Here is a 27,338-nt window from a genome sequence, read left to right as displayed (position 1 = left end):
GTAAGTTCCTTTTACAAGAAGGTACACTTTTCAAGGTTGATAATTAGTTTATGTTCCTATGACCTTTTGAATACCAAACTTAAGTGTTTAAGATGCTCTTCCAAACTGCAGCTAAATATCAATATATCATCAAGATAGATAACCAAAAACTTTCCATTGTAGTTTTGAAAAATCTCATTCATTAACCTCATGAAGGTTGAAGGTGCATTACTTAATCCAAATGGCATAACAAGCCATTCATACAAACCCTCTATTGTTTTAAATGTTGTTTTCCATTCATCACCTGGCTTTATCCTTATCTGATGATAACTTGATTTTAAATCAATTTTTGAGAAGTAAGAAGCACCCCCTAATTGGTCAAGCAAATCCTCTATTCTTAGAATTGGAAACCTATATTTAATAGTTATCTTATTGACTACCTTGATGTTAGTACACAATCTCCATTTTCCATCTTTCTTTTGAGCCAAAACAGCAAGCACTGCACAAGGACTCAAACTTTTCTAAATTAGACCTTTTCCTAGCAATTCACTGACTTGTTTAGCAATCTCAGCATTTTGTGCAGGTGTCATTTTGTAAGGGGCTTTATTGGGCAAAGAAGCACTAGGTATAAAGTCTATTTGATGACTTACATTCGTAATAGGTGGTAAGGAAGAAGGTAAATTAGTTGCCACTATCCCATGATACTCCTCAAGAAGTTTTTGCACCTCTTTGGGGATTGGCTTAGCTTTTTCAATCTTCACTTCCTCTCTAGGTTTATGGATCAATACATACCCCTCATCTAATTCTTTAATTGTTTCAAACATCTCCTTTTCATTCACATAAACCACTAAAGGCTCCTTTTCATGTTTTTGATCAGGCAAGGGTTTCAAGATGTAAGTTTTTCCATCCCTAATTATGGTATAGGTATTCTTCCTGCAACTATATGTTGCATCCATGTCATATTGCCAGGGTCTGCCAAGCAGAAGATGGCAGGCATCCATCTCCAGTACATCACATAGGACAGTGTCCTTAAAGTCACCCAAGGAGAATTCCACCATGGTTTGTTCAGTCACAAGGGTTTTTTGACCTTTAGTGAGCCATGAAACATGATAGGGGAAAGGATGGGGGGTCTTAGTTAATTCTAACTTGTGCACCATTTCCTTAGAAACTAGATTTTCAGTGGAACTAGAATCTATTAACAAATTACATACCTTCCCTTGGCATTTGACCCTTATCCAAACAAATTCTTTCTTTGTGGAGGCTCTTGAGTATGTGCCACTTGCAAAAATGATTGTCTCATCATCAATGCTATGCCTTCTTTTGCTTCAAGGTCTCTTTCTTCACGGACAAGTTGACCTCTCCTTTCACCTTCATTTCCATTTTCTTTCTCCAAGCATTTATTGGAGTAGTGTCCTATTTGATTGCAGTTGTAACATTTTGGAGGCCTATCTGATCTTCCTCTACCCTTGCCAAAGGGTCTTCTACCTCTTGCATATCCCCTTGAACTAGATTCTCCTTGCTCTTTGGTCTCTTGATCAAGAGACTTGTCTGACTCCCCTTTATTCCAAGAATTTTTTATTTCTCTATCATTCCTTCCTCTACCTATTCCACCTTGTTCACTCCTCCTTTTGAACCTCTCTTCTACCTTGGAAGCCAAAATGTAACATTTTTGGATAGTAGTTATGGTGGTTAGGCTCAATTCATATTGAATTGGCAATTTGAGTCCTTGCAAGTACCTTGCAAGTTTCAATTTCTCTGGTTCTACAATACCAGACTTCATCACAAGATTGTAGAATTCTTTAGTATATGTTGAGACATCCATGTCTTTTTGTCTCAATCCCATCCTCCTTTTCTTGAGTTGCACTTCATAATCTACAGGTACATAGGCTTTTCAGAGAAAGGCTACCATTTTCTCCCATGTGGAGACCTAATTTTTGTCTTTCTTTACCCTATCATCTTGGATAAAGTTCCACCATACCAATGCAGACCCTCTTAGCCTTGACTTAGCTATCTTAACTTTCTGATTTTCAAGGATAGTTTCACAATCAAAGAAACTAGTTAGGGCATTCACCCAATCCACAACAACATCAGGATCCATCTTTCCACCATAAGTGGGCAAATCAAACTTAGCATCTAAGGATCTCCTTTCCATGGACTTTAGAGTCTTCACAAGCAGCCTCTGATCTGAAGGGCATTCTTCTTCTTCTTCCTCCAAAAGGGGTTCATCATCACTCCCTTTTTCAAAATCACCAAAGTTCCCACTGCTCTTCCCAAGCTTTGCCTTAAGCCTAATTATCTCATCCCTCATCTGCATTATCTCAGTATTTTTCAGATCATCCTTGCTTCTTTTCTCAGTCTCCTTTCATTTTTTTTCCCTCAAATACTTCACAATCTCAACATTTGTCATCCTTGATGACAATCCATCTCCTTCTTCTTCAAACAAGATGAAAAACTTCAAGCCTTAGAGATCTTAAGTCTCTGGTATCAATTGATGCAGAGGTATGGGCTAACAACAACTATCCTAGGATATGCCAATCACCAAACTAACATGACCACGAAAACACCCAAACTGTTGCACCTTTGCAATAAAACAAGATTTAAAGGATCACTCCTAATCCATGCAACTATGGTTTGACAAGACTTGACTTATTACCCTCAAATGGTGGATTTACACATTTTGGATCTATTAACATACTTGGGGTTGAACACATGTGAAAAAGACCAAGAAATCACTAACAAACAACAATCCAAACCCAACCTTCACTATTATGTCCTAGTAATGCAGCAGCAAGCCTAGTAGCCCTTCCAAAAGCAATTTGTGCCATAAGTGCAAAATCCTCCAAAGGACCCTAGGAAAAATTAACATTTCGAAAACCCTTTATTGAGTTTGACATACTCCCAAAAAGATAATTTTTGGTTCTATATTTCAGCCTTCTAAAACACTAATTCTAGATAAGCCTAATTGCCTCAATTAGGTCTATTTTACAAAGGAAGTACCAAACATTCAAGGAAATGGAGCAAACCAATGCATGGAATATCTAGGGTAGGACAAGAAAAGAGGGATTCCAAAGTTTCATCTATTGGCTCAAACCCCAAGGAAGCAATTTTCAGTATGTAGCAGAGTTGTCACATGAGGATGCCAACTCATTCTTGCTAATACTGTATGGCCACCATCTGCTCCTACCCTAAAACCTCCAAAATCCTAAAGTACACTTGACAATATCCCATTCCCCTAAAAATCAAATTTTTCCAATAGTGGAAATGGGAGATATTGTCATTTTTCTCCAAAACCTTAGGTGGTTAGGGTTTGTAACCAAGTTCAACAAAAAAACTTATATAACTCCCAACTCCTAGCATTTCAGAGGCTCATAGTAGGCTCATTAGAAAGTTAACTCTTGAAGCTTTGATAAAACCTAATCCTCCAATCCACCAAAGCTCGTACAGTTCGTACAATAAGCAAAAAACAACATTTTTGCAGGAAAAATGGTAGTTTTTATTGATTCAAAAGAAAGATATTACATTGTATGTCTTCCACCCACCTGTAAGGGCTTATGAAGACCTTCCTCCAACTGGTCCAACCAAAATTTGAAGGTTGTGACTGTTGGAGGGCACTTATTACAAATAAAAGTTATTAATATAAGATAAATGTTGCATTATTGTCATGATTATGCAACTTATTTTGATTTTGAGATTCTAACATAACTTCTAAGAGAGTCTAACACTTCCTAAGAACTTTGACATGACCCTAGGAGACTACTAGATCCCTGTGACCTCATGAAACAACTGGCTTATACAAATACCAAAAGTTGTTCAAGGGTTCACACAATCAGATCACTATGCAAGAAAGAGCCTAATTAACCAAAATATGCTAGAATCAAGGATTGAGAAGGCCTAGAAGACCTTAAGAATACTTAATTTTGATGGGATGCTCCTACACCACAAGGTGATTAAATCCTCTAACAAGGTCACACCTAACAGTGTGCTTTTTAACCTTTAACCAGGTTGGTTGCTTATAGGGCTCACTTCAGAAGAGTGAAAATCAGTAGCTAGTTACTTGGTGGTTTTTCCCATATTGGGTTTCCACATTAAATTTGGTGTTTCTTGTGTTCATTTTATTTCCTTTATGATTGCATGTTAATCACTGTGAATGTTTAAGATCAGTTAAAGTTAACATACACTACATTTATTGAGTTACAACAAATTTCTATATGTTTACTGAGTGACAGCAATAAATAGTTTTATCAGACATCTAAGGGATTTGTGGATTTGTTTTTATGGTAACTGGTTCACCCCCCGCACCCACCGCCCCCCCCCCCCCTCAGTTACTCCATCTATATTTCCAACATATCTTTGTAAAATTTTGTAGAGGGAGAAACTTTCTGTCAAAAGAAGTCTTGTTCTCAAAATTTTATTGTGTTATGACATGTTGTGTTTCCATTAATGCCAAAGAGAGATATTGTTGGATACAATTGATTAATTGTGTGTTGTCTTTGATGTTACACAAATGTCATATCAATTGACAAAAAATGCTTACTGGGCCCACTTGGTCAGTAAAGATAGTTTTTCTTGTATACCGAGCATTCATAGGTTTACTTTGAAAAAATAACAGTGTCTACCGAGCTCACTCAGGTGTCGAGGGAATTGAGGCAGAAAAGAGTGTTAATCGAGCTCACTCAGTTAACGAAGGGAAAGTTGGATAGAGTTAGTATTCACTGAGTTCACTCTGTTGCCAAAGGATTTCTACAAGTTTGCAGTGTTAACTGAGCCTTTGTTAGTTAACATAGGAAATCATTCTAAAGTTAGTTTATACTGAGCAGGGTCAGCTTACGAAGGACTTTTCTTGTTTTGGCATATGAAGCTTAATTACTTTATGTATTGATTCTAGCCGACTATGATGATGAATATTAGTTATTGTAATTTGAATTGGGCCAACCTAACAATCTGAAGGTATAAATAAAAGGTCAAGTTGAAATTTCTAGTGTGTGTGCAAGTGTATTGATTGAATTGAGAAGAAAAGAGAGGGAGTGAACTTAAAGGATAAGCAGGTATCCTTGTGGAATAGAAAAGTAATATTTGATCAGGAAGGATCAATTTTAAGTAGAATAGAGATCTAGATTCAACAATTCAGTTGCATCACAATCAGGTCGTTTCATTATTACTCTCTAACCATTGTAGTAGTGATCTAAAATCTCTTAATAGATTTGGTTTAACAACTACTTGTAAATCCTCTAACAAGGTGGCAATTCCATTGTATTTTTTTAAGACCTCTTGCAAGGCCACTCCTAGTAGGGTGATTAAATCCTCTAATAGGGTCACACTTAACAGTGTGTTTTGTAACCTTTAACAGGGTTATCTCTTAACAGGACTTACTTTAGAAGAGTGAAAAATAGTAACTAGTTACATTGGTGGTTTTTCCCAAATTGGGTTTCCACGTTAAATCCTAGTGTCTCATGTGTTCATAATATTTCTTTATGCTTGTAAGATTAATTACAGTTAATATTTTAAGATCTGCTAAAGTAATTCACACTCTAAATTTACCAAGTTACAGCATTCTCTGTGTGTTTACCGAGTAACAACAACAATCAATTTTCTCAGTCTAAATTTTAGTGTTGACATCTAAGGGATCTGGGATTTATTTTAGTGGTAACTGATTCACCCCCCCCCTCCTCTCAGTTACTCCTTCTATATTTCTAGCACCCCCTTGTAGAAAGAGATACCTATATGTCTTATTGAAGTTGATGAAAGATCAACCCCATAGCTCCCAAGAATCACTTGCATGAAAACACCTATCTCAAAAAGAGAGAAGCAAAATCTATGGAGGCTGAAATTCCTAGATCAATAGAGGAGACATTCTTGACGAGCAAAAAGAGAAATTTTTACCAACCAAAAGTGAATGATTTTTTGTACAAAGAGAGATCATCCTTATAAAGGAGATAAAAACACTAAAAGGTAAAACCTATGTTGCATTATAATAATTAATAAAAGAATTAATTATTAGATGCCTAAAGTTTATCTTACGTAAAATAGAGTTAATTTAAAAATATCTAATAACTCTAACACCCCCATTAAGATAAACTTGGGGAGTAGCTAAAAACCTAGAAACTATTACTAAAAGTGAATTTGGGTCCTGACAATAAATTCTAATGAGGTACCCAAGCACAACCAAATCTCTGTAAAGAGAAGAAATAGAGAAAACCACATGGGAAAAACCCTGCTCTAAGAAGCGATGGAAAAAATGGTGAAAGAACTAGTGAAGGTTTGAAGAAGCCTCCAAAATAGAGAATATCCTAGAAGATAGGAATAAAAGATGATCACAAAGAACACTACTGAAGCATGTAGAAGCTAGAAATCTCTATCAAAAAGTAACTACCGATCTAAAGAACCTCCACTAAAATAGAACCTGACTAGGTAGAGAAGACTATAATCTGCAAGAGTGGTCTCAAAAGACACTATTCAAATTAGGAGGCACGCAAAGGAAAATAATTGAACTTGAAGATACAAATTAAATGAAACACCAAAGCCTAAAGAGTTGATCAATCAAACATGGAAGGTTGCATCCAAATTAGAAACATAAAGAAAAGTGTCTCTATGGTAAATGGTCCATCTCACCGAAATGCATATGTACCCAAACGTTGCATCCACATAGTACTTAAGAACAAATACTAAATACATAGCTCACTCAATTGAACTAAGCAAGCATAATAACTAACAAAAGAACCCCCCTTAATGTTTTAAAAGATTTTTTAGATATTGTAAAATAATTAAATGTATTTATACTTTATTTTAGGATAAATTACAATCATATAAAAATGCTTATGAATATTTCATTACAAATTCTAAAATAAAAAATACTTATTTGTATTTTTTTAGGATCAATTAGTTTTAAATTTTTCTAAACAAATTATTCAATTTTTAAAAAGTAGTACTACAGTAAAAAGTTTATGTCAATTGGAAAAAGTGGGCCTAAAGAATTGCATTTCAAGGAATCACAATCAAGATGCACAAAATAATACATATGTATGTATTGAGGTGATCAATCTTAGACATGTCATGAGGCTAATGTCATGGATGGAATACTCACTGACAAAGGAAGATGGAAAAAAAAAGGTTTAACATAACCCCCCCTCCCCCCCCCCCCACCATGGAACTTTAATTAGAGTAGTGCATGTACAATAAGGCACAATATATAATGAATCCAAAGAATAAAATAATTTGTATGAGTGCCCTTAGATGAAACTACTCGAATCAGAAGGAAAAACATGGGAAAATAATTGAAGTGTAAATACATATGAAATATGACACTTTATCTCATTGTAGTTGCAAAAATGCACACAAATGATGTGTAAAAAGACCAGAAGAGACATAAGGCTCATACAAAAGATAGTCCAATCCATGAAAAATTGTATGAAGCAACAAAATCGATCCTCAACTCAAATACCATGTTGAATTTGATGAAAGATCAACTCCACAACTCCCAAGAATCACCTGCATGTAAATACATGTCATAGAAAGAGAGAAACAAAAGCTATGGAGGTTGGAATTATTAGATCCACATAGGAGACATTCTTGATGAGCAAAAGAGAAATTGCTATTAACCAAAAGTGAATGAATGTGTGTACAAAGAGAGATCATCCTTATAAAGGAGATCAAAACCCTAAAAGGTAAAACTTAGGTTGCATTATAATAATTAATAAAATAATTAATTATTATATGCATAAACTTTAGCTTAAGTAAAATAGAGTTAATTAGAATTTTACAACATCTACTTTATTTTCTAGAGATGATTGATTTCTCTTACAACTCATATTTATTAGACTCATCATTATTATCACTGACATCTTGTTTATGTTTGATTGTATTGATAAATTTAGACATGGCCTTTGGTTTACCTTTATCTTCATACATTGCATCTTCAATATATCCCAATCCTATATTTCCTTTTTGATACTTAGGATTTCTAAAAATTGGTTGTAGGAAATCACCTCTATTCAATCGCATAGGCCCACTTCCTTTATATGTCATCTTTACTATTAAAGTTAGCCCATTCCCATAGTGTTTGGGAGATATGTTCTCATACTTAAAAATTATTCTTTCTATTCTATATAAAGAAGTTAATTTACATTTTTATTAGTATTCAATATGCTACCACTTATAAAAGTGCCAAACATAATTATGGGACAAGGACCCGATCTTCTTTACTTTTGTGATTAAAGACTTTCCATATGATCTAGGGGATAAAGGTAACCTTATTATGAAAAATGTATATCCCAGAGTGCATTAACCTATGCTTTATTCCTTGATGTCAATTTCAAGGTTAAATGACTTGGATGTTGATTATTCATTACTAGAATCACTATTTATTGAAGAAGATATAGCTTAATTATGTGGTACCAAAGATTCTAATAATGACTTCAAAGTATTGCAATACTTAAAAGGATTGAGGTTTCCTTTTACTATTATCTCTTATCCATTATAGGATAACTTCAAGCATTAATGGTAAGTTGATGGTATTTCTTTCATAGAGTGGATTGAAGGACATTCCAAAAGGATGCTATATGCTAGTTTCATACCAAGAACTCGATAAATAACATATTTAACCATGAGAGCTACTCTAATAGTTAAAGAAAATGAACCTTTGGATGATCTTTCCTCCTTATCATAAGATTTAATTTTAATTTTCTTCTTAGGATCTATGATTTTTTTTTAAAATCCCAATGCAAGGACTAGTTTTAAGGTACATATATTTGGGCCCACTCCTCTATCTATTAGAAATCTTTGATTTTATGAGTTTGGATAGGGGCTTCAATATGAGCATTGTGAGGTTGGTTAATGACAATGTCATCATTTCTAGTGAAAGATATGTAATGTGGAGTGGTCAAATTTCCCACCATATCTTGTAACTAATCTTGATCTAGCTTTGTAGGGACATTGGTTTCTCATAGAGTCTTTTCAAGAATTTCCCTATAGGACATTGATAATTATAAATCTCTAGTATATATATATTTGTCCAAGTATTTTATTCAATTCATCCAAAAGGCCATTATACTAATTTAAGACATGGAAGACATAGATGAAGTACCTTGGAGAGTACATTTTGATTGACCTCTAGTGGTAACATTAACCAGTTTAGACTCCTTTTTCTCATTGATAATAATCAAATTGGCATAATATCAATGAGGATCAACCTATAATATTTCTCATTATAACTACAATGATTTCCACTTTCGGTATTAAAGGAACTACCTTTATTATTATGTTCATGCTTCTAGGTGAGATTGTGTGTGAGTTTATCAACATCAAAATTTCATATCATACTCAATGATCCATCATTAGGATGAAAGAGCTAAGAATTTAGAGAAATAATATGTTGTAGATCCAGACTTAATAAAAATAAAAGAGAGAAGGGCAAGGATAACCAATGCACAAATCAAGAGAAGAATTAAAAACAAAAAATAGGGCAAATGAAAGATGAGAAGAAAATAAGAGAAAAGAAAGGTAAAAAGAGATGACAAATCAATTAGTCCTAAAACTATAAAATGAATAAAAATCACAATACATCAAACTTAAAGAAAAGTACATATTAATGTCCAAACTTGTATATCCAAGATTTCATGTATATATATGTATATGTATATGTATGTATGTATGTATATATATATACATATGTATATACATATGTACATATATATACATACATACATACATACATATATACATTTATATATATGTATGTATATATATATATATATGTGTGTGTGTATATATATATAATATATATACATACATATATATGTATGTATGTATGTATATATATAATCAATACAAAATTATCAAAGAATAAAAGAGAATATATCTAATAGGTAAGTGAAGTGAGCACCATTGAGAACTAGTAGAGATTAATAAATAGATATATAGAATAGTGTATGAATTGTTATTATATATCAACATAATATATACATAATCATAAATGCAAATAAATATTAGTGAACCTAGAAAATAAAGCAACTTTTTTCCTATATATGCAAATATACAACTACGAGCTAAATGTATTGACTATGAATAAAAAATAACAAAAGGGGGCTATATATATAAATATAAAAGAACAAAAAAAAAAACTAAATAAGAAAACACAAATGAAACATGAAAAATGAAACACAAACGAGTTTAGAAGATTAAACAAGAAACCTATGTGGAAAAGCTAAAATTAAAGAAAGGAAAAAGAAAAGGAAAAATTAAAACAAGAAAGAAGAAATGAACATGAAGTGCCAATAAAAATTGACCAGTCCAGAAAAAAAGGAAATGTGTGTGTGTGTGCGCGCGTGCGCACGTACGTGCACGTGCACACGCGCATACATCCATACATATGTATGTGTGTGTGTACAAGTGTGTGTGTGTGTGTGTGCGCACGCGCACGCGTGCACATACATCCATACATATGTATGTGTGTGTGTGTACAAGTGTGTGTGTGTGTGTGTGTGTGTGTGTAAGTGTGTGTGTGTGTGTGTGTGTGTGTGTGTGTGTGTGTGTGTGTGTGTGTGTGTGTGTGTGTGTGTGTGTGTGTGTGTGTGAAGGAATGAAAAAAGGGACACAGAAGAACAAGAGGCTCCAAAATAAAGTTTTAAAGGAAGAAAAACAAGGAGCAAAGAAAGTACAAGAGGATGAAAATAAATGAAGAAGATCTAAAAATAAAATAAAATAAAATGGTGTGGGTGTGAGGGAGAAAGGAAGGGACCACCAGAGAGCAAGACAAAACATGCAAAGGAAGAGCATTAGAAAGACAAGGGAAAGATGGAAGGAAAGAAGAAAGAAACTAAAAAGAGGATGGAACAAGGAAACCAATTGAAGCAAGCCAAGGACAAGAAGGGCAGAGAGAGAGAGAGAGAGAGAGAGAGATTGGGGGTGAGGGGGGGCAAGGGGGAGGAACGAAGAGCAAGATGACAAGTACGATGGAAAAAAGGTATAGATACAAGAGCAAACTAGTAGCAAGAGAAGAAAAAGGGGGGGAAATCTAATCTCAATCGTAATGAAGGTTGGGCCCTTACCCTTACTTGGCATCTACTATTATCCTCCATTAAGAGACCCCATCATCCCCCTATTTGACCTTTTCCCCACCTTTTTCTTCTCTTTCCACTAGTTTACTCTTGTCTCTATACCTTTTTTCCATTGTACTTGTCCTCTTGCTCTTCATTCCATAAATGTTTGGTCGAAAACTTTCAAGAATTGGTCAAAATTTTGACCAATTCTTGGTAGAAAACTTTCAAGAATTGGTCAAAATTTCTACCATTGTTTGGTTGAAAACTTTCAAGAATTGGTGGAAATTTCCACCAAACTATGAGGTTAAAAAAAAATAAAGCAGGTGAATCCACCAATGAATGCCTACCTATGGACTCTCTCTTAGATCATCTTCTTGGACCAGTGCAATTTTGGAAGAGGCTTGGCAGTGGTTGCCATTGTATAGTGCATTTGTTTAGGGATTTTGAAGTTGATCTAATGGTGAGACCTCATCTAGCATTAGGTGGCTACTTGGCACTCTAGCACTTTGTTATGAACCTATCGTGGCTAATGAGACATTTCATAATGAAAGCTCCCAGTGACCCTCTAATAGAATCAATGTTGGTGTTCAAGAAAGACATATTTTCTAGATTTTGACTATTGGCATTAGAATCCTTTCTATTGCAGGGCCATGAAGCATCCCAATTTCTATGCAAGGGCTCCCCAAAGTTGTCTCTATGCAACTTCATTAGCACAATTTGCGAAATGGTTTGATAGTGGTTGTCATTGTGGTTGCCTGGAAAGCGATCTGAAGGGCGAGCCGTCATCTAGCAGTTGTGTTGCTTATCATGAGTGATGATGGATCCATTTCCAAGAATGATCAAAGGATGAATGCAGTACCAGATTCCAAATGAAATTAATGAAATACCATTCTTGGGCAGGATGCTCACGGCTGAGAGGGTCAACCTGCACAATCTTAGGAGAAAGGAAAAAGTATACCCACTAGAATCTTCCTCAAAGTGTTTGGACAACCATAAAAAAAGATTGAGCCCAACATTTTACAAGGGTGGTAAAAGCCAACTCAAAAATATATTCCTCAATATAGCGAGCTTATGAGCATGCTTGAACAGAAATTGACAGAATATTAGTAAGCCATTCACATTCATCTTGAGATCAAAAGGTCAAGCAAAATGACAAGACAAGTAATTTTACTACGAGACATGGAAACACTAATAGTATATGCCAAAATTGAAATATTTTGATTTTTCTCATATTAAAATATAGATGACTCTCAAGTCTTCGGCATTTAACCAAAAATGAAATACATAAACAAGTGTGATCAATGGAATGCATATAACACAGTTAAGAAATTGAACACTGCACACTAACCAGGGTGCAGTGTTCAATTTCAAGACTTGAGTAATCAAAAGAGGAAAAATGGCATACCTCCTTCAAGCTAACCCATTCAAAAGTCTCCCTACTCATATTAATATCATAAATGAGTGCATGTAGTCCCTAACCATACACAAATATATTAATATATATAGTTGTTTAGTTGTTAATAGTGTCCACATCTCTTGTTTGGAGACTTTAAGCAATGGGATGATGCTCACATTTTTCCATATGGTAAATGTAATATTACTCTTTCTTTAAGGTACCATGTATTTTGATAACAAAATCAACTTATAACTGGCAAAAAATGGGACCTGAAAGAAAAGAAGAATGGTTCTGCATGTGTGGGCATGTGGGCATATTACTACAATACAAAAAGCACATGTAAAGCTAGATAGATAGATAGAGAATAATCTGAGCATTACAAATAACCATAAGAACTAATAAAGTTTACTCTGCAAGAATCTATTTCTATAAGAAAGATCTATATTTGGTGAAGGGTCAAAAGATCCAAGAAAAGCCAGTGGACTAGTACTGAGACAAGGGGAATTTGAGAGAAATCATGAGGAAGAGTTGCAAATTTCTACCTGTATGACTAGTTGGGCATATCAAGTCACTTTTGAAGTCAATAACCACTATAACTAATAAATTTCACTCTACAAGAACCCATTTGTACAAAAAATATCTCTATTTGGTGAAGGGTCAATAGGTCTGGAAACGAGCAGCATATAAGTAGCAGGATAAGGGGAGGGTGAGAGAAATAATGAGGAAGAATTGAAAATTTATACTTGTACAACTAGTTGGACATATTAGTCACTTTAGAAATAACTTGTTAAAAAATATTATAATAAACATATCCAAGTATCTACTTAACTGGTAATGTAATCTTATGACAATTCCTATTCATTTTAAAGTAAATTTCAAGGAAAGCTTTAGTTGTATAGTTGGGGTTATGCCTACTGCTATAATTTTTTTCAATTTTAGATCCTTAGCAATCATGAATAATATTCAAACTTGTCATATATACTAAAAAGGTAAACATAAGCCATGGATCTAGGTTTTTTAGACAACACATAATGAAAGAGTGTGTGCTAAAAGATACCAAAAATGTGGCACTGTAATCTTTAAAACCCCAACCTTGCAAGAAAAAAAAACCAAGTAGACAAAAAAATATTGTGGCAATGACCCTACAATATATGAAGTGGGACCTCTTCAAGTATAAGGTTTTTTTCAGTGGCCTTGTGTTATAACAAAAAAAAATGTTTACTGAGTAGCAATATTTCACATATCATAATTTCCATAAAACAACAACCAAATTATTAACATTGAACTTAAATAATTTCAATGCCTTAATTGGATCAGAATTAGTAATAATAGTCTCATAAAAGCTATTTTCTTCTGGCCACCTTGTCTTCACTTTCTTGCCCACCAAGGGGTCAAGAGTTACAGCTTCACTCAAACCTGGAGGCTCTAATGGTCCTTGGTTCCCAAACTATCCTCTCCATGTTGTTGGAAGAGTAGGAGGTAACTACTGAGCCTTGATTGGGGTAGACAACACAGGCATTTGTTGATTCTGCAATAAAAAATAGTTCTCTTTTATTATAGAACTTATAAATACTTGGAATGATTTAGAAGACAAATATTTAGAGTAATAAAAAAAGAATTGAGAAAATTTAGAAATTAATTGCTCACTGCTTTGGTTTTCTTGTTCTTAGTTCCAAGAGAAGCTCCTCTTTTTGTTGATGATGAAGGTTGTGTTGTTGCAGCAATTGGCAAAGGATGCATCATTGAATGTGGTGGCATTGGTAGAGATGGCAACACATGAGCTATTTTCTTTTTCTTCTGTGATGCTGAAATAGTTGGACTAGGGGATGGATCATGGGCTGGTGCCACCTTGGTTAAGAGTTCCATATCTCTATTCTCTAATCAAAAATTTAAATAACTAATAAGAAACATTTCGTCCTGTATAGTTTTTGGAGATTCTCTAGTGTTGAACAAGCAAAACTTTAAACTACAGAGATCTAAAAGGAGTCTCACAAATAACAATGTGCATAATAGTTAATAATGTTTCATCATAAGAATTTGTCCATCTCCTTAATCAAATGAATGAAAGAACCTAAAATGTCAAAATGAGCATAGATTTAATTTTCCCCATTAAAAATTTGTTTCTTGTAATTGTATGTATTACAATGAGCATGTATTGAACCTTATTCGTCTCAATAAATCATTTACATTGACTCTCCCCAAGAGTTTCCTATGCTCCTCATTGGAAACTCTAAGTTCTTTTCTCAACTCAGAAAACAAACCCTCTTTTACCTAAAGCAAATTGTTTTTAAAGAACCCATAAGTTTCAAGATAAAAATATAAAATTCAAGACATGTAAGTTAACTCCCTAAAATCTACAAGCACAACAAGCAAAAAGTTCTTCAAAAATGAAATAAATAGAAAGAAAAGAAAAGAAAATTAATGTCAAATAATGAAATGTGTGATAGAAGACACTGACGAGTATGTAGTACAAAATAGGTAAATACTCATGTAATTGCATCTGATTGTGCCTTGAAGGCTCTAAGAACAAAACTCTATGCCTCTTGTTCAAGCAAATGAATTTGAGGCTCCATATCATTCTAAATTCTAGCATATGACATTGGACCTACAAAAGGTTTTCCATTCCCAAAAATCTAGCTACCACCTCTTGCTAGTTGATTTTGATGAGAAGGAGGAATATCATCATCTATTCCTGCTCTAGTTTCAGAATGAATGCATGAAAATCATTTTATAGTAGATAAAACATTTGAACATTGCAATAAGATAAAAATAGATATAGCCATATCAAAAAATGCAATAGCAAGTAAGAATAAGACATGCAAAAGTATCATTATGGCCTCAAAACAAGAAATAAGAAGCAAACAATGAATTTAATAGCTAAAAGAAAATGGTAGTTGAATATCAAAGGCTCACACTGGCACATATAGTGAAATTAAGAACACTAAAGAAAAGAAAAGGGGGATAAAATCACCATCACAAAGGATCTCAAATACTTTATGAGGGTATATTACATGAACCCACTTTGTTATAATTAAAGAAACTTCCACTATTTTCAAATTTTTCATCCTTTACTTAACAGATTAAAGAAAATGCTAGATAAATATAAGTGGTTCACCTTGTGGCCTATTCAGTAAAACTAAGCATATTGAAGAATAAAAAAACAAAAAGGAATTTCACCCTTAGAAACTCTATCAGAAACTTTATGAAAATGTATTGTGTGACCCCACTTTGTTTTGACATGGGCTAAGCTCCTTACAAAACATACTTGAGACAAAAAAATGTCAATTTTCCTTTTTCTCACATTCATAAAATATGCAGATCATGAAGAAAAAATACTGAAAATTTTGCAAAAATTTGTTGTATTTTCAAGTTTTTGAAATTTGGTCATTGGTGCATTTTGTAGGGAGATATCGAATAAATGGCATATTTCAATAAGCATAAACAAATTTTGGTCATCAAATCACTGACATGCAATGGTCTACAATTCAATTCTACACAAAAATGTACAAACTATTGTAACTTAATTTTTTTAAAATGAAACAAGAAGCAGTATAAGATGATTGATAGCACTTAGTGACATGTTTATGGTAGATAATCTTTTTACATCATTCATTATTAGTTGTGAACAATCTTGTGCTTGGGTAATAAGGTATGAGCAATGCTGGATTTTCTCATTTAAAGCTTGTTTTATGATAAGCTCTAGCCTGGTATAATTCTAAACTTTTTATTATAGAACTAAAAATATTGATGCAAAATTTGAATACTAACAAATAACACTAAAAACTTATGGGGTTAACTAATATTATATTGATCAATCAACTCATGGTCAACACCTACTAAACTAACCAATCCATCTATATATAATTCTCACTCACCTAACCCATGTGTTAATATTGAAAGGACTTTATATATTTCTCCAACATGGACTACCATGGAGTGGTGCACCTCTACACCAGTCTGCTAAGGTTTTGCTCATTTTGGTAGGCTACCACCTAGCGATCTTGCCTCTTTCAAGCTTTTAAAATCCAAACTCCCTCCTATGTCATATGTCTCTACAGTATCAGTCTCCTCTTAGCTACATATTCCTAATTGAAATGGTCCATTTCTAAGCTAGACAAAGTGACATTGGTGGAAATGCCTCCTTAAAGTATTGATTGATCACTTCATTTAGATTTGACCAAGCCCCATTGCACTAGAAAAATGGATTGTGAATTCCTTGGGTTCCAAAATCTCTTCCTTGAGTTCTAGTTGTGCAGCCACTATTTTCTCACCATTTTTATGGGTTCTTGTCCTCTTTTCTCTAATATTGAACAACTCATTTCAATCCTACAGTGGATATACCTTAAGAAATTTCAATTTAGATAACTCTGCACCTTTGGAATATGAGAATTCTTGGAGAAATCAGAAACCAGATTCAAAATTTTGTTTAGTGAATTCCCCCTAATGTCCATAAGACCTGCCATGCCAAACTTTGTGTCCAAGTTAACCTTGAAAAAGGGCTTTCCAAAGCTATGTAAATATCAAAATCCTGGATTGGATTCACACTCAAAACCTAGACTATGCACACATTCCATTCAATTGCTTCTTCTAATAAACTTGTAGGAACATCTCTAAGAATTACTTTAACAAACTAGTTTCTAGCCCGCCTCTCAATTATCATGAGGATTCATGCCCACCTAGCATAGAACTATAAAAAAGATATAGAAGTAGGAGGCCCTATAACTTAATAGAACTTAATTAGTCAAAAATATTCTCCTTTCCAAATCCTTGACTTGAATCATGAAACTAAGTTCATTTCAAGGCTAATCCTGGTAGGAAAGATCCTGATGATTTAGAGACAAAAGGGACATGGAATCAGAGGATGAATCCCTTTCTTTTTCAATTTACAATTTTTTTGATACTAGAAAGAAAATTTTGGAGAAAATAATACAGAATATTGCACTAAAATAAAAATATCACACTCAATCCTTCTCTTGAACTATTGAGGATAACTAAAATACTCAACATCTTGTGAGAAAGATGAATCCAAAATGGTAAAATACAATGCCAAATAGTTTTCAATACCCAACAAATGGAAAATGTTTTGTTTGTTTCCAAGAAAGAAATCCCCACATTGAAAATTTTGAAATTAGATTTATATTGATAGAAAGATTCTATGACAAATCTACAATAGCTTAAGACACCATGACAATTACATAAGTGGAAAATAAAAAATAAGAGGGGAAATCAAATCTATTGCACAAAAATCTCAATTTGACTAATGGCCCAACACCACCTTACTTATAATAGTGTTCTAACAAGCTAGGTAGATTTGGTTAGATTAAAAAAAATGATCCTAAATATAATGCTAACTAATGATTAATGAAATAACTCAATGATATAAGATGATAAAGATATTTAGGGTATAGAAATGGAAAGAAGAAACAACTAAGACCAACTGATAGGCTAAGTGAGCTCTTTATCCAAGACACCTACACGATTCAAAGAACTACAATGCAGATTTAGGGTGCCAATTCAGCACATGTCCATCTTGTATGGATAGGCTACAGATGGTCGTACAAGAAGGTACAATAAGCTAAAACACGTAAATAGAAACAAAGTTAAGCTAAGAATATGAAACAAAAAGAAAAGTACAAACTAAAAGTATATGATTTAAAGACAAGAGAAAGGAGAGAGGAATTGCAACCCTCCAATGGAAACTCCCAATGTGTCACTTCAGTCCACTTCTCAGACCTGCACACACACATGAGGAAAAGCTTATGGTTTTTTGTTTGAGAAGCATGCCAAAGTCAAACCCATGTTTCAGTGATTCCAAATCCATGGAAGCCAAGATAAAGATGATTAGATAAACAATTATAGATATGAGAAGAAAAGATAAAGGCATTATGATATGCTAATTAAAATCTACAATAGTTAGTGCAAAGATAACTCCCCTCTGAAGCCAAGAAGTCAAAGCTCGTTGTAATAAAGGTCAATATGTGTTACTATGCAATGAAGGAGGGTGGAGCAATGATGCAAGATGAACAAAGAGTTATGAAAACTACCCAAAATGGTCAAGAAATTTGATTAACTAAGAAGCTTGAAAATGGGGGCAAATGGAGGTTTTAAATAACCCAAAGGATTCTCAATTTGGTGGCCTACCAAAGAAGGCATTACACTGGCACAGACAATAGGTGCAACACTTAATGGTCTCTTTTTCTATGAAGGTTCACAAGAATAGTGGCCACTAAACATCTATGTAGTGCACATGTGTGCTTGATCAAATTAGTCTACATGTTGAGGAATTTGAACAAAAAACAATGATTAGCTAAGCAAGATGAGGTGGAGGCATAGGTCAAGATTGGATTCAATGAAATCATAGAAATGTTACCACAAGCACTACAAACCATGAGAATTGTCTAAGTGTCTTTTTAAAATAAATTACAAACTTTTAAATTTACTTTTGGATACCATTCAAACCCTAATTTAAGGAGGTTGCCATCAAGTTCCCTCAACTTGATCAGACTTTGACATCATGTTTTGATTTAACGTTGTGAAAACTATATCTTAGGGTTTCATGAGCATTGTTTTTGTCCTCTTAATAGATCAAGACAATGATGTATTCCTATTGCATTTGCTGCTAACTAGGGTGTCTACTATAATGAGATATAGCAATATGGTATATATTTGTTTGCCCAATATTACTCTTGGTCCTTTAATGAAGCTACCTGCAAAGTTCATGTATGTCATGTATGCACACCTTGGAGAAAGATAATGGAAGTGAAAACCCTGCAAAGGTTCAGTTTGATCTTTTGGTTAAGTATCCATATCAATAATGAAAAAGGCACACAACCCATAAACAAAGAAAATTTGATCTAGGATACAGAAATCCATCACCAAATTAGATAGAATCAGATCTTCAAAAAATCTATTCTTTATGAAGTTCAAATTTTACACTGAGGTTCTAAAAATATGTATACCTCCTATAAAAAGTATGGTGTACCCTTTCTTTCAGGGCATTTAAATCCACAACTTTCAAATAACTCAAGAAAATTTTCTCTTGGTCCATAATAAAAAATTGACTTTCTGAAAGAAGCATAATGTCATCAAATAATTCATATGTTTCTGGAGCAGGCTAAAGCAAACACATGAGAATAGTTGCATTCATATGCGTATAAAATTGTTGTAGGCACTTCACGATTTGATACATTGTAGAACTATCTAGGCCTGTGGATATTTTGTCCATCAAGAACAGTAGTTCTTGGCCCAACAATCATCTCTCCTACAATCAAACAATATTTAATCTTTTTTTTTAGAGATTGCAGTCTGAAACAGAGAAAATTGTTGGAAGTTGCAATTGAGTACATTGCTTGAGATGCATACCAGTTGTAACACGTTTCTTCTATCCACGAGAAACTCACCTAAACATTTCATCTCCTACAATAGTATCTACACAAATATCCAAACCAAGAATCTATTTCCAAATTGGCATTAGTTAAATGAAATCTTGTATTTCTTAACTCGAAAAATTAGCTCTTATATTTTGAGTTAGTAAGGATACCAAGAATTAACTAGGTCAAACACATGCTACCTAGAGAATAATATTTTTCTATTCTGACTTGGTAAGGAGAGTAGGAATAAATTTATATGATATTAATCTAGTCATAATATGCTTGAAGGATTTTGGATTTAGAGTTAAACTGTGTATCTTATCTAAATCAATTTTTAGATCATACTTTATGATCTATTATCAGGACTTAATCAATTTTTAGATCATACTTTATGATCTATTATTGGGATGGTGAACTAGAAAAGAGAAGTGAATCTACACCAACTAAAAAGTGCAAGAGTGGTATAGAGTCAAGAGAGTGACACTAGAAACAAGAGAAAACATAAGAGGAAAAGGAATATTAATTTATTAATTTGGTTCTTTGCAAGACCTTCTAAAGATCTGATTAGTCACTCTTGTATTGAACTTGAAGATAGTTTTAATCATCAAATTAAAAACAATTGTACCAGTTTCTTATTGTAGCAATGCACCCTTATGACAAGTTCACCTACCTTGAGAGTGTAATTACTCTGAAGACTACTCTAGACACCAAGGGATGTTGCCTACAAATACAAAGAATAATATAATTCAAATAAATGTTTTGGAAAGAGAGGAAAATTATAAAATCTTGTTAGGCCTTGGCCCAACATCACTGCCAACACAATTACGAAGCAATATTTTATGCAACTATATAGGAAATCAAAATCTAGCAAACTAGTTCTAGTTCTTCTTTCTGTCTGCAATCAAAAGATTATATTTGATTAATTGTGCAATTTTAAAATCACAATAAGGCAATGAAAAATGCCCCCTTTCGTGAAAAGGTCTACTTTAGCCTCTGGTAAAATTCTAACTTCTTTCTCCCTTCTAACCACTTCACTTAGCAAGTCTATTCACAAATTCAACACAATAAGATTTGTTATTTCATGTTTAGAGACATAAAACCCCCTACGATTAAAAGCTATAAAAAACTACTAATGTTCTAAGAATATGGTGTGGTTGATATTTCTCACTATATCTACTTCCAACACCTTGACATCTTGTAGAGAAATCCAATGTCTCTCGAACAGTCATCAGTGACACATGTCAGTCATTCTGGCTTATGTAAGCAACAGTTTTCTAAGGGACAAACTCCTCCATTGAATGGCCATTATAAGTTATACAACCATGCATCTACAATTATAACCAAGTAAGGAGAAAAAGAAAGAAACCATCTTAAATTAATGCCTATAAATGTGGCTAGAGCAAACCTTTAAATCCTTGTCCAATCTTCTAGCCAATGCTAACAGTAGATTAGTCTTTCCAAATCCAGGTGGACCTAATAACAAGGTCATTTTGCACCAGATACTCAATTGGTTACAAAAGTGATGAGATTCAGTTGTCCTATTTTTATTCTTTCTATTAGTCAATTGCAAATTCTAAGATGCTTATCACCTAGATGGCTTTATGATTCCACTAACACTCTTAAGGATTGTGAGTTCAGTCTTCTTTGTCAGTGATAATCCAACCATACTCAAAATGCTTTATAATTCATTCACAAGATAATATAAATTATTCCATATTTTTAAGCTAGTTCAAAACTTCTTCATTCTAAAATATAGAAATTTGAAAACAAAGAAGAACAATGACTTGTCTATAGATGCTCTATTCAATAAGAGCATTCCAAATATAATCAATCTTACCCCTATAAAATTTTACTTGAGTTCCAAAGTGTAGAAAGAAATGTTCTATGAATCAAGCACTTTTCCTTTACTATCAAATCTTCAAATCAAATTTCTACTGTGGGGAGCACAATCCCAACTCTATAAATGACAAAAAAATATTGGCTAATCAGAAATGAAATGAGGAATCTGAAATGAAGTTTTATTCAGTTCAACAAACTGATACTCATTTAGGAAGATTTTGTCATTTTTAATTTTTCTCAACAAATGTAGTTGTAAGCATGATATGCTATTACTATTGTTGATTTTGGATTTGATTGTGTGAATTTTTTCGTATCGATGTTTTAGATTAGACTTTGTGATCCATTTTCAAGATTGTAGATAGCAACTAAAAAAGAATGGCACATTCTCTAACATCTTGATGATGGATCACAAATACTAATGAAGAAAAACATTTCATGCAATGAAATCTAGAAATAATAATAGTAATGTCTCATAAATTGTAGAAATCTACTAATGTTAAATATTATGATATTTGAAACAAATTGTATAACTATAGATAACTACAGCTAGCTAACACTCAATGCCCCCCTCACATTGTCTCATTGTACTCTATTGCTTAAAAAGTAGTTAAGTCCACAAAAACTCAACTCAAGAGAATTTAGGTGGTGTTCATCAATATCTCCATAGAGGAGAATGAGGGAAAAGGCAAAATAGTGATGGAAGGTGTAGAGATAGTGGAGAATAGTGAGTAGAAGCAGAAGAGGTAGATATGAAGAAGGAAATAGAAAAGCGCGAGAAGGATGCAAAGGCCAAGTCAAGGAATACCAAGGAAGTAAAGGCAGAGAAGGATGACTTCTAAGGACTAAACCTTCAAGAATTTGAGTCAGAAAAAGAATCTCCAACAGATTAAAAATTATATACTCTGTTAGGTATAGCTTTTTGTTGAAGATTTCTTCTAGCTTCTACTATATCATATCTCAGTGGAACAAGTTTGAGGTCAGTGGAGTCATCTTGTTCTTAAGAGGCTCATCTTCAGTTAGAATATGTTTTCCTTTCTTCTTAGTTTTCTTCATGCAACTTTTTGGATTTAAACTATATTGTTTTTTATCATATTTTAATCCAAAACATTTAGCTTTGGTCCCTTATTCATAAAAATAAAATAAAAAACACTGAATGCTCCTCACAAATGAGATAAAATGGAAGATAGGGCCAAAGTAGCAAACTAAAAGAGTACAAATCAAGCACCTTGAGTCATAAAAAATAAGTGTTGTAAGCACTCAAATGAAGACTTGAAACTGACCAACCTATGTACCACCTATTAATACAAGATTTCAATCTTTAGTTAGAATATGTTTTCCATTTATTTTAATTTTCTTGTTCAACTAACCTCCTCCATTAGATTGCCCATTATGATCACATCTTGAGGTTTGAAATTTCTTGCACTAATGCAAAAAAGACTTTCTTTTATCATCCATCCACCCCTGCATGCATACCCCCAGGGCCCTACTGGGTTGCTGGGTAACTAACGAAACAAAAGGAAGAATGAGCAGAGATCAACTAGGGGTAGTGGGGAATGAGTGGTAGAAAAAGAATAAACTAAAATTGATATATTGATATTCGACTTTATAGAGCTATATTTTCTTGTGTGAAACTAACCTAAGAAAATGAACTCCCCACATAATCTAACTAGGAAATATTTGAATTATTACATGTAAATGGGCTAATGAAATTAACTTTACATTAAAAGATGGGTCATTTAGTAATATCCATTATAACATTACTTCTTACATGTTTGATTCTTTATTGATAATCAACTTGAATGAAAAAGGGCACTCATATGATTTATAGAGAAAGCAACTAAAAACATAAAAGAAGTGAGTTGCAACAATAATAATATAGAAAGTGCCTAATTAGATGAATATAGTTGTTTATCTTCTCCTCATTTGCATTGAGAAATGACCTCAAAAAGAGATACATGGTCATCTGAGAGAAGTTAAGAGTATACAGTGAAGATGCCAAATAATAGTAGCAGTGATAACTCTACGATAGTCAAAGCACCAAAGCATAGCACAATCCACTCATGTTTGGGGAGCACCATGACATATGCTGAAGCATGGAACATCAAGGCCAAACACATTGTTGCTACCCATAGATCAATGCAGATGAAGTTGTCCACTACCTTCAATGACATGTGCAAGGTTGTGCCTACAATCATAGCAACTGTCAAGATGGAGGCATGAAAGGTTAGAATGTCTACAACCAAGAACACCATGAATGGAATGGTGTCATCCATAACAGCCTTCCCTACCTTGTTAAAACCTCTATGAACATTGTGCATGGTGCCAAATCTTGCTTCCACCAGACCAAATGCTACTATTAGCATGTTGTCACTTCTCAATGCACACTACTCTAGTCAGAGGTCTGTTGATGTCAATCAATCGGCCTCATTTATCACCTTAATTTGTTCTCAAAACAACAACAACAAGGAGATTTTTCCAAAGATCTACCAAATTATTTTTTCTAGTAGCTCTTTTCAACAAAAATAAAATAAATTTGACAAAATGAGTAAGTACCAGACTGGCAAAATGACACTTTATTGGTCCTTGAAATCTTGCTTCGCACAGGGGCAAGGTAGGTGCTTCCACGCTCATGGGATCGAATTGGGAAAATGTTACCTGCACGAATGAAGCCCCAATTTTGCTAGTGTCACTCAAAATATAACATACGACATAATATAATGCATATACTTCTTCTTTTTTTGTTATGACCCGAGTTGGTCAAAATTTTGACCAACTTGAGAAAACTTAGGAAATTTTTGACCAATGCAGGGATGAAAAAAAAGATGAAATCATAGCTTTGGTAAAAAATTTTAGTAGAAAAACAAGTGCAAATGTATTAGTGAGAGATAGATAAACAAACACACTACCACATCTGCCAAGAAGCTTGGCAAATAATGGCCTACCCACTACCAACACTTTGCAATAGACCTTGTTGAATTCTACCAAACAAAACTCCTAGATCTAGCAAATAGTAATCCTCGAGAAGAAGATTTCAAAAACCTCCAAACTTGCTCTCCAAAATAAAATTTTCCCAAGTATGCATAATGAAATTTACAAAGGAAAAAAATTTGCTTTATAGAGAAAATTTTCCCAAAAGGATAGAACTTGGGGAAATTTAATATAATTTCTAAAAATTAGAAATTTTATTAAAACCCATCACTTAATTTTTCCAAAACAAACTTAAGTGATTGAAGACGGATGAGTTGGATCCCACTATCAGAACTGCACAAATGAATAAACCATCTACTCAATAAAATAAAATAATAAATTAATTAATTTAAAATAATATTTATTTAATTAAGACCCAAAAATCCCAAAAATATGAATGATCCAAAAGACTTGGAAAATCCATCCATAGCCAACTGACCGAAAACCAAAAAGGTTAAATCAAGCAAAAAGCTTGTAGAGATCCTCAACAAATCTAGAAATACAAACATAATCTAGATGGCTGGTCTAAACACAAGAAGAACTGAGTTATCTTTAAGAACCAGAAGATAATCTAATCTATAAAAAGAAAGATACATTGCCCATATCGAAGGAAACATTGGCTCAAGGAAATAGTCAAATCACTATCCCCAATGTGATTGTCGAAGCTAGAAAGCCTGCACATTTTACACAACCTATCAAGTGAAATGGTACAAATATCAAAGCTAAAGCAACATGTATAATAAGCATAGATATCCATGTAGAACATATCTACTAAACCACCTATGCATAAAATCCATAAACTCCATAACATGACATCTCAAATGTTGTCAGCACTGACATCAAGTAGGTAAAACAATAAAAAATATATCAAACTAAATCTAATTACTACAACATATTTCCAAGATGAATCCAAATATCTAAAAAACATAATCCACCAAATACATAACATGAAATAAGGTACATAATGCATAAACCATCATATAGCAATATCCAAATACTTAACTATAAAGTAAATGTCATCCATATATGAAATAATAACATAATGATCATCACTAGAGAATCTCAAATATCTCCAAGAACAAAATGGAATACTGTTGCAAAATGACAACATGAGAGGCACCACTAAAGGCACTTAAAACAAATAAGTTAACATGGTCAAACACATTACTAACCACAGCTATAGGAACCTAGTCTAGTGTAACAAGATAATAATACACAGTGCAATCTTTGCACACATCTCAAGGTAATCATGGAACAACATCATGATACCACATCAATCCTGGTAACCACTGGCACAAACCCTGGTGAAACCATCTAATACATCATAAATTCATAAATCAGCCATAAGCATAATCAAAGCAAGTGATACAGTAATAGAAATCTAATCACCTTAAGGGTGTAGACCACTCATGGTCTCAAACATGATCTCTTCACAAAGAAAGATCAACAAGGTTGCATCCATCAGGATGACTTACAGAAACCAAATGGGAGAGGCACTACAATCTTGGATATACATTGTTGGACATTAATATGTATTTTTCTTTAAGTTTGATGTATTATGATTTTTATTCATTTTATAGTTTTAGGATTAATTGCTTTGTCCTCTCTTTTTACCTTTATTTTCTCTTATTCTCTTCTCATTTTTCATTTTTCCAATTTTTTGTTTTTAGTTCTTCTCTTGATTTGCGTGTTGGTTATCCTTGTTGTAAGAATTTTCCTTAGGGAAAAAACACACCAAGGTCAAGAAGCTTAAGCACTAGCACAATATGGACCAATAAAGTATGATCAAAATAACAATAATGAGAATATCATTGTGTGTATGTACACACTAGAAGTGCTTGTATATAAAGGCCTCTAGAATGACTACGAGTTAGCAAAGTGACAAGTCTCACAACTAAGCACATGTCCACCAAAAGTGGATTATCCTTCATTGAGCACAAAAGTTAGTGTGATGATGAGAGGATAAGATTAACATAGGTTTATCTCATAAAGAGATGTTGTAGACACCATGTGCTCAATTAGATTACAAACAACTGTGTTTTCTACATGACAACTCAAATGATTATGCAAACTCATGTGTTGTCAAAAAGACAACTCATCTAACTATGCATACTTCTAGATGTCTATATGATCAATAATAAAATAATTCATTTAACCTAAGTAAACTTAAGTAAATTTTAATATTAATTAATTATTTACACTAACACTTTCCCCTCTCTCTTTTCTTTTTATTAAGCCTGGGTTTGCAAAATATTATTTCTCCACATTCTTAGCTCTCTCATCCTGCTGATGAATCATTGAGTATGATCTAAAATGTTGATGCTGATAAACTCACACAATATCTCACCTAGAAGCCTGAAAATAATATAATGGATTGTGGAAATATGTTGCAATTTACCTTTATTATGTTTGAGAAGTGTATCCTTGAATGTAGTATGTGACTCATTTGAGTTTTGTCCTTCAAATTTTATCTCATTACTATCTCTCTGGTCTTTAATTACATGTTTCAACCTTTGGAAAACATAGATTTTGTGTCCCATTCCTCTATAGAATTTATAATAGTCATCATCATTCCATCAAGATGATTTCACCTTTGGTTTATAGTCTCTAACTTTAAGAAGTATAACGAGTTTATTTGTGATTAACTACTTTAAATCATATTAAAGAGACTCACCTAAGGGAATGAATATTAATTTTTTTGGTATGAAACATGGTCTTGAATATGATTGATTATTAAATTGGTTGTTTTGAACA

The 27,338-nt window shown here is 33.3% G+C and overlaps 1 protein-coding gene and 1 pseudogene across 1 annotated transcript; both read right to left on the bottom strand.

The window, feature by feature from the left end:
- Positions 1-500: 500 nt before the first annotated feature.
- Positions 501-1,037, bottom strand: LOC149533725 (uncharacterized). The gene has a single exon (XM_089805904.1). The coding sequence runs from the start codon at positions 1,035-1,037 to the stop codon at positions 501-503; it is 537 nt and encodes a 178-aa protein (XP_089662030.1).
- An 869-nt stretch (positions 1,038-1,906) lies between these two features.
- LOC149533724 (protein EMSY-LIKE 3-like) lies at positions 1,907-26,232 on the bottom strand (annotated as a pseudogene).
- Positions 26,233-27,338: the final 1,106 nt, after the last annotated feature.

Source organism: Cupressus sempervirens, chromosome 10 (genome assembly GCF_028749045.1).
Source record: "Cupressus sempervirens isolate cs-2001-9-10 chromosome 10, ASM2874904v1, whole genome shotgun sequence".
Classification (NCBI taxonomy): domain Eukaryota; kingdom Viridiplantae; phylum Streptophyta; class Pinopsida; order Cupressales; family Cupressaceae; genus Cupressus; species Cupressus sempervirens.
The sequence above is the reverse complement of the archived record's forward strand: the minus strand, read 5'-3'. Positions and strand labels throughout refer to the sequence as shown.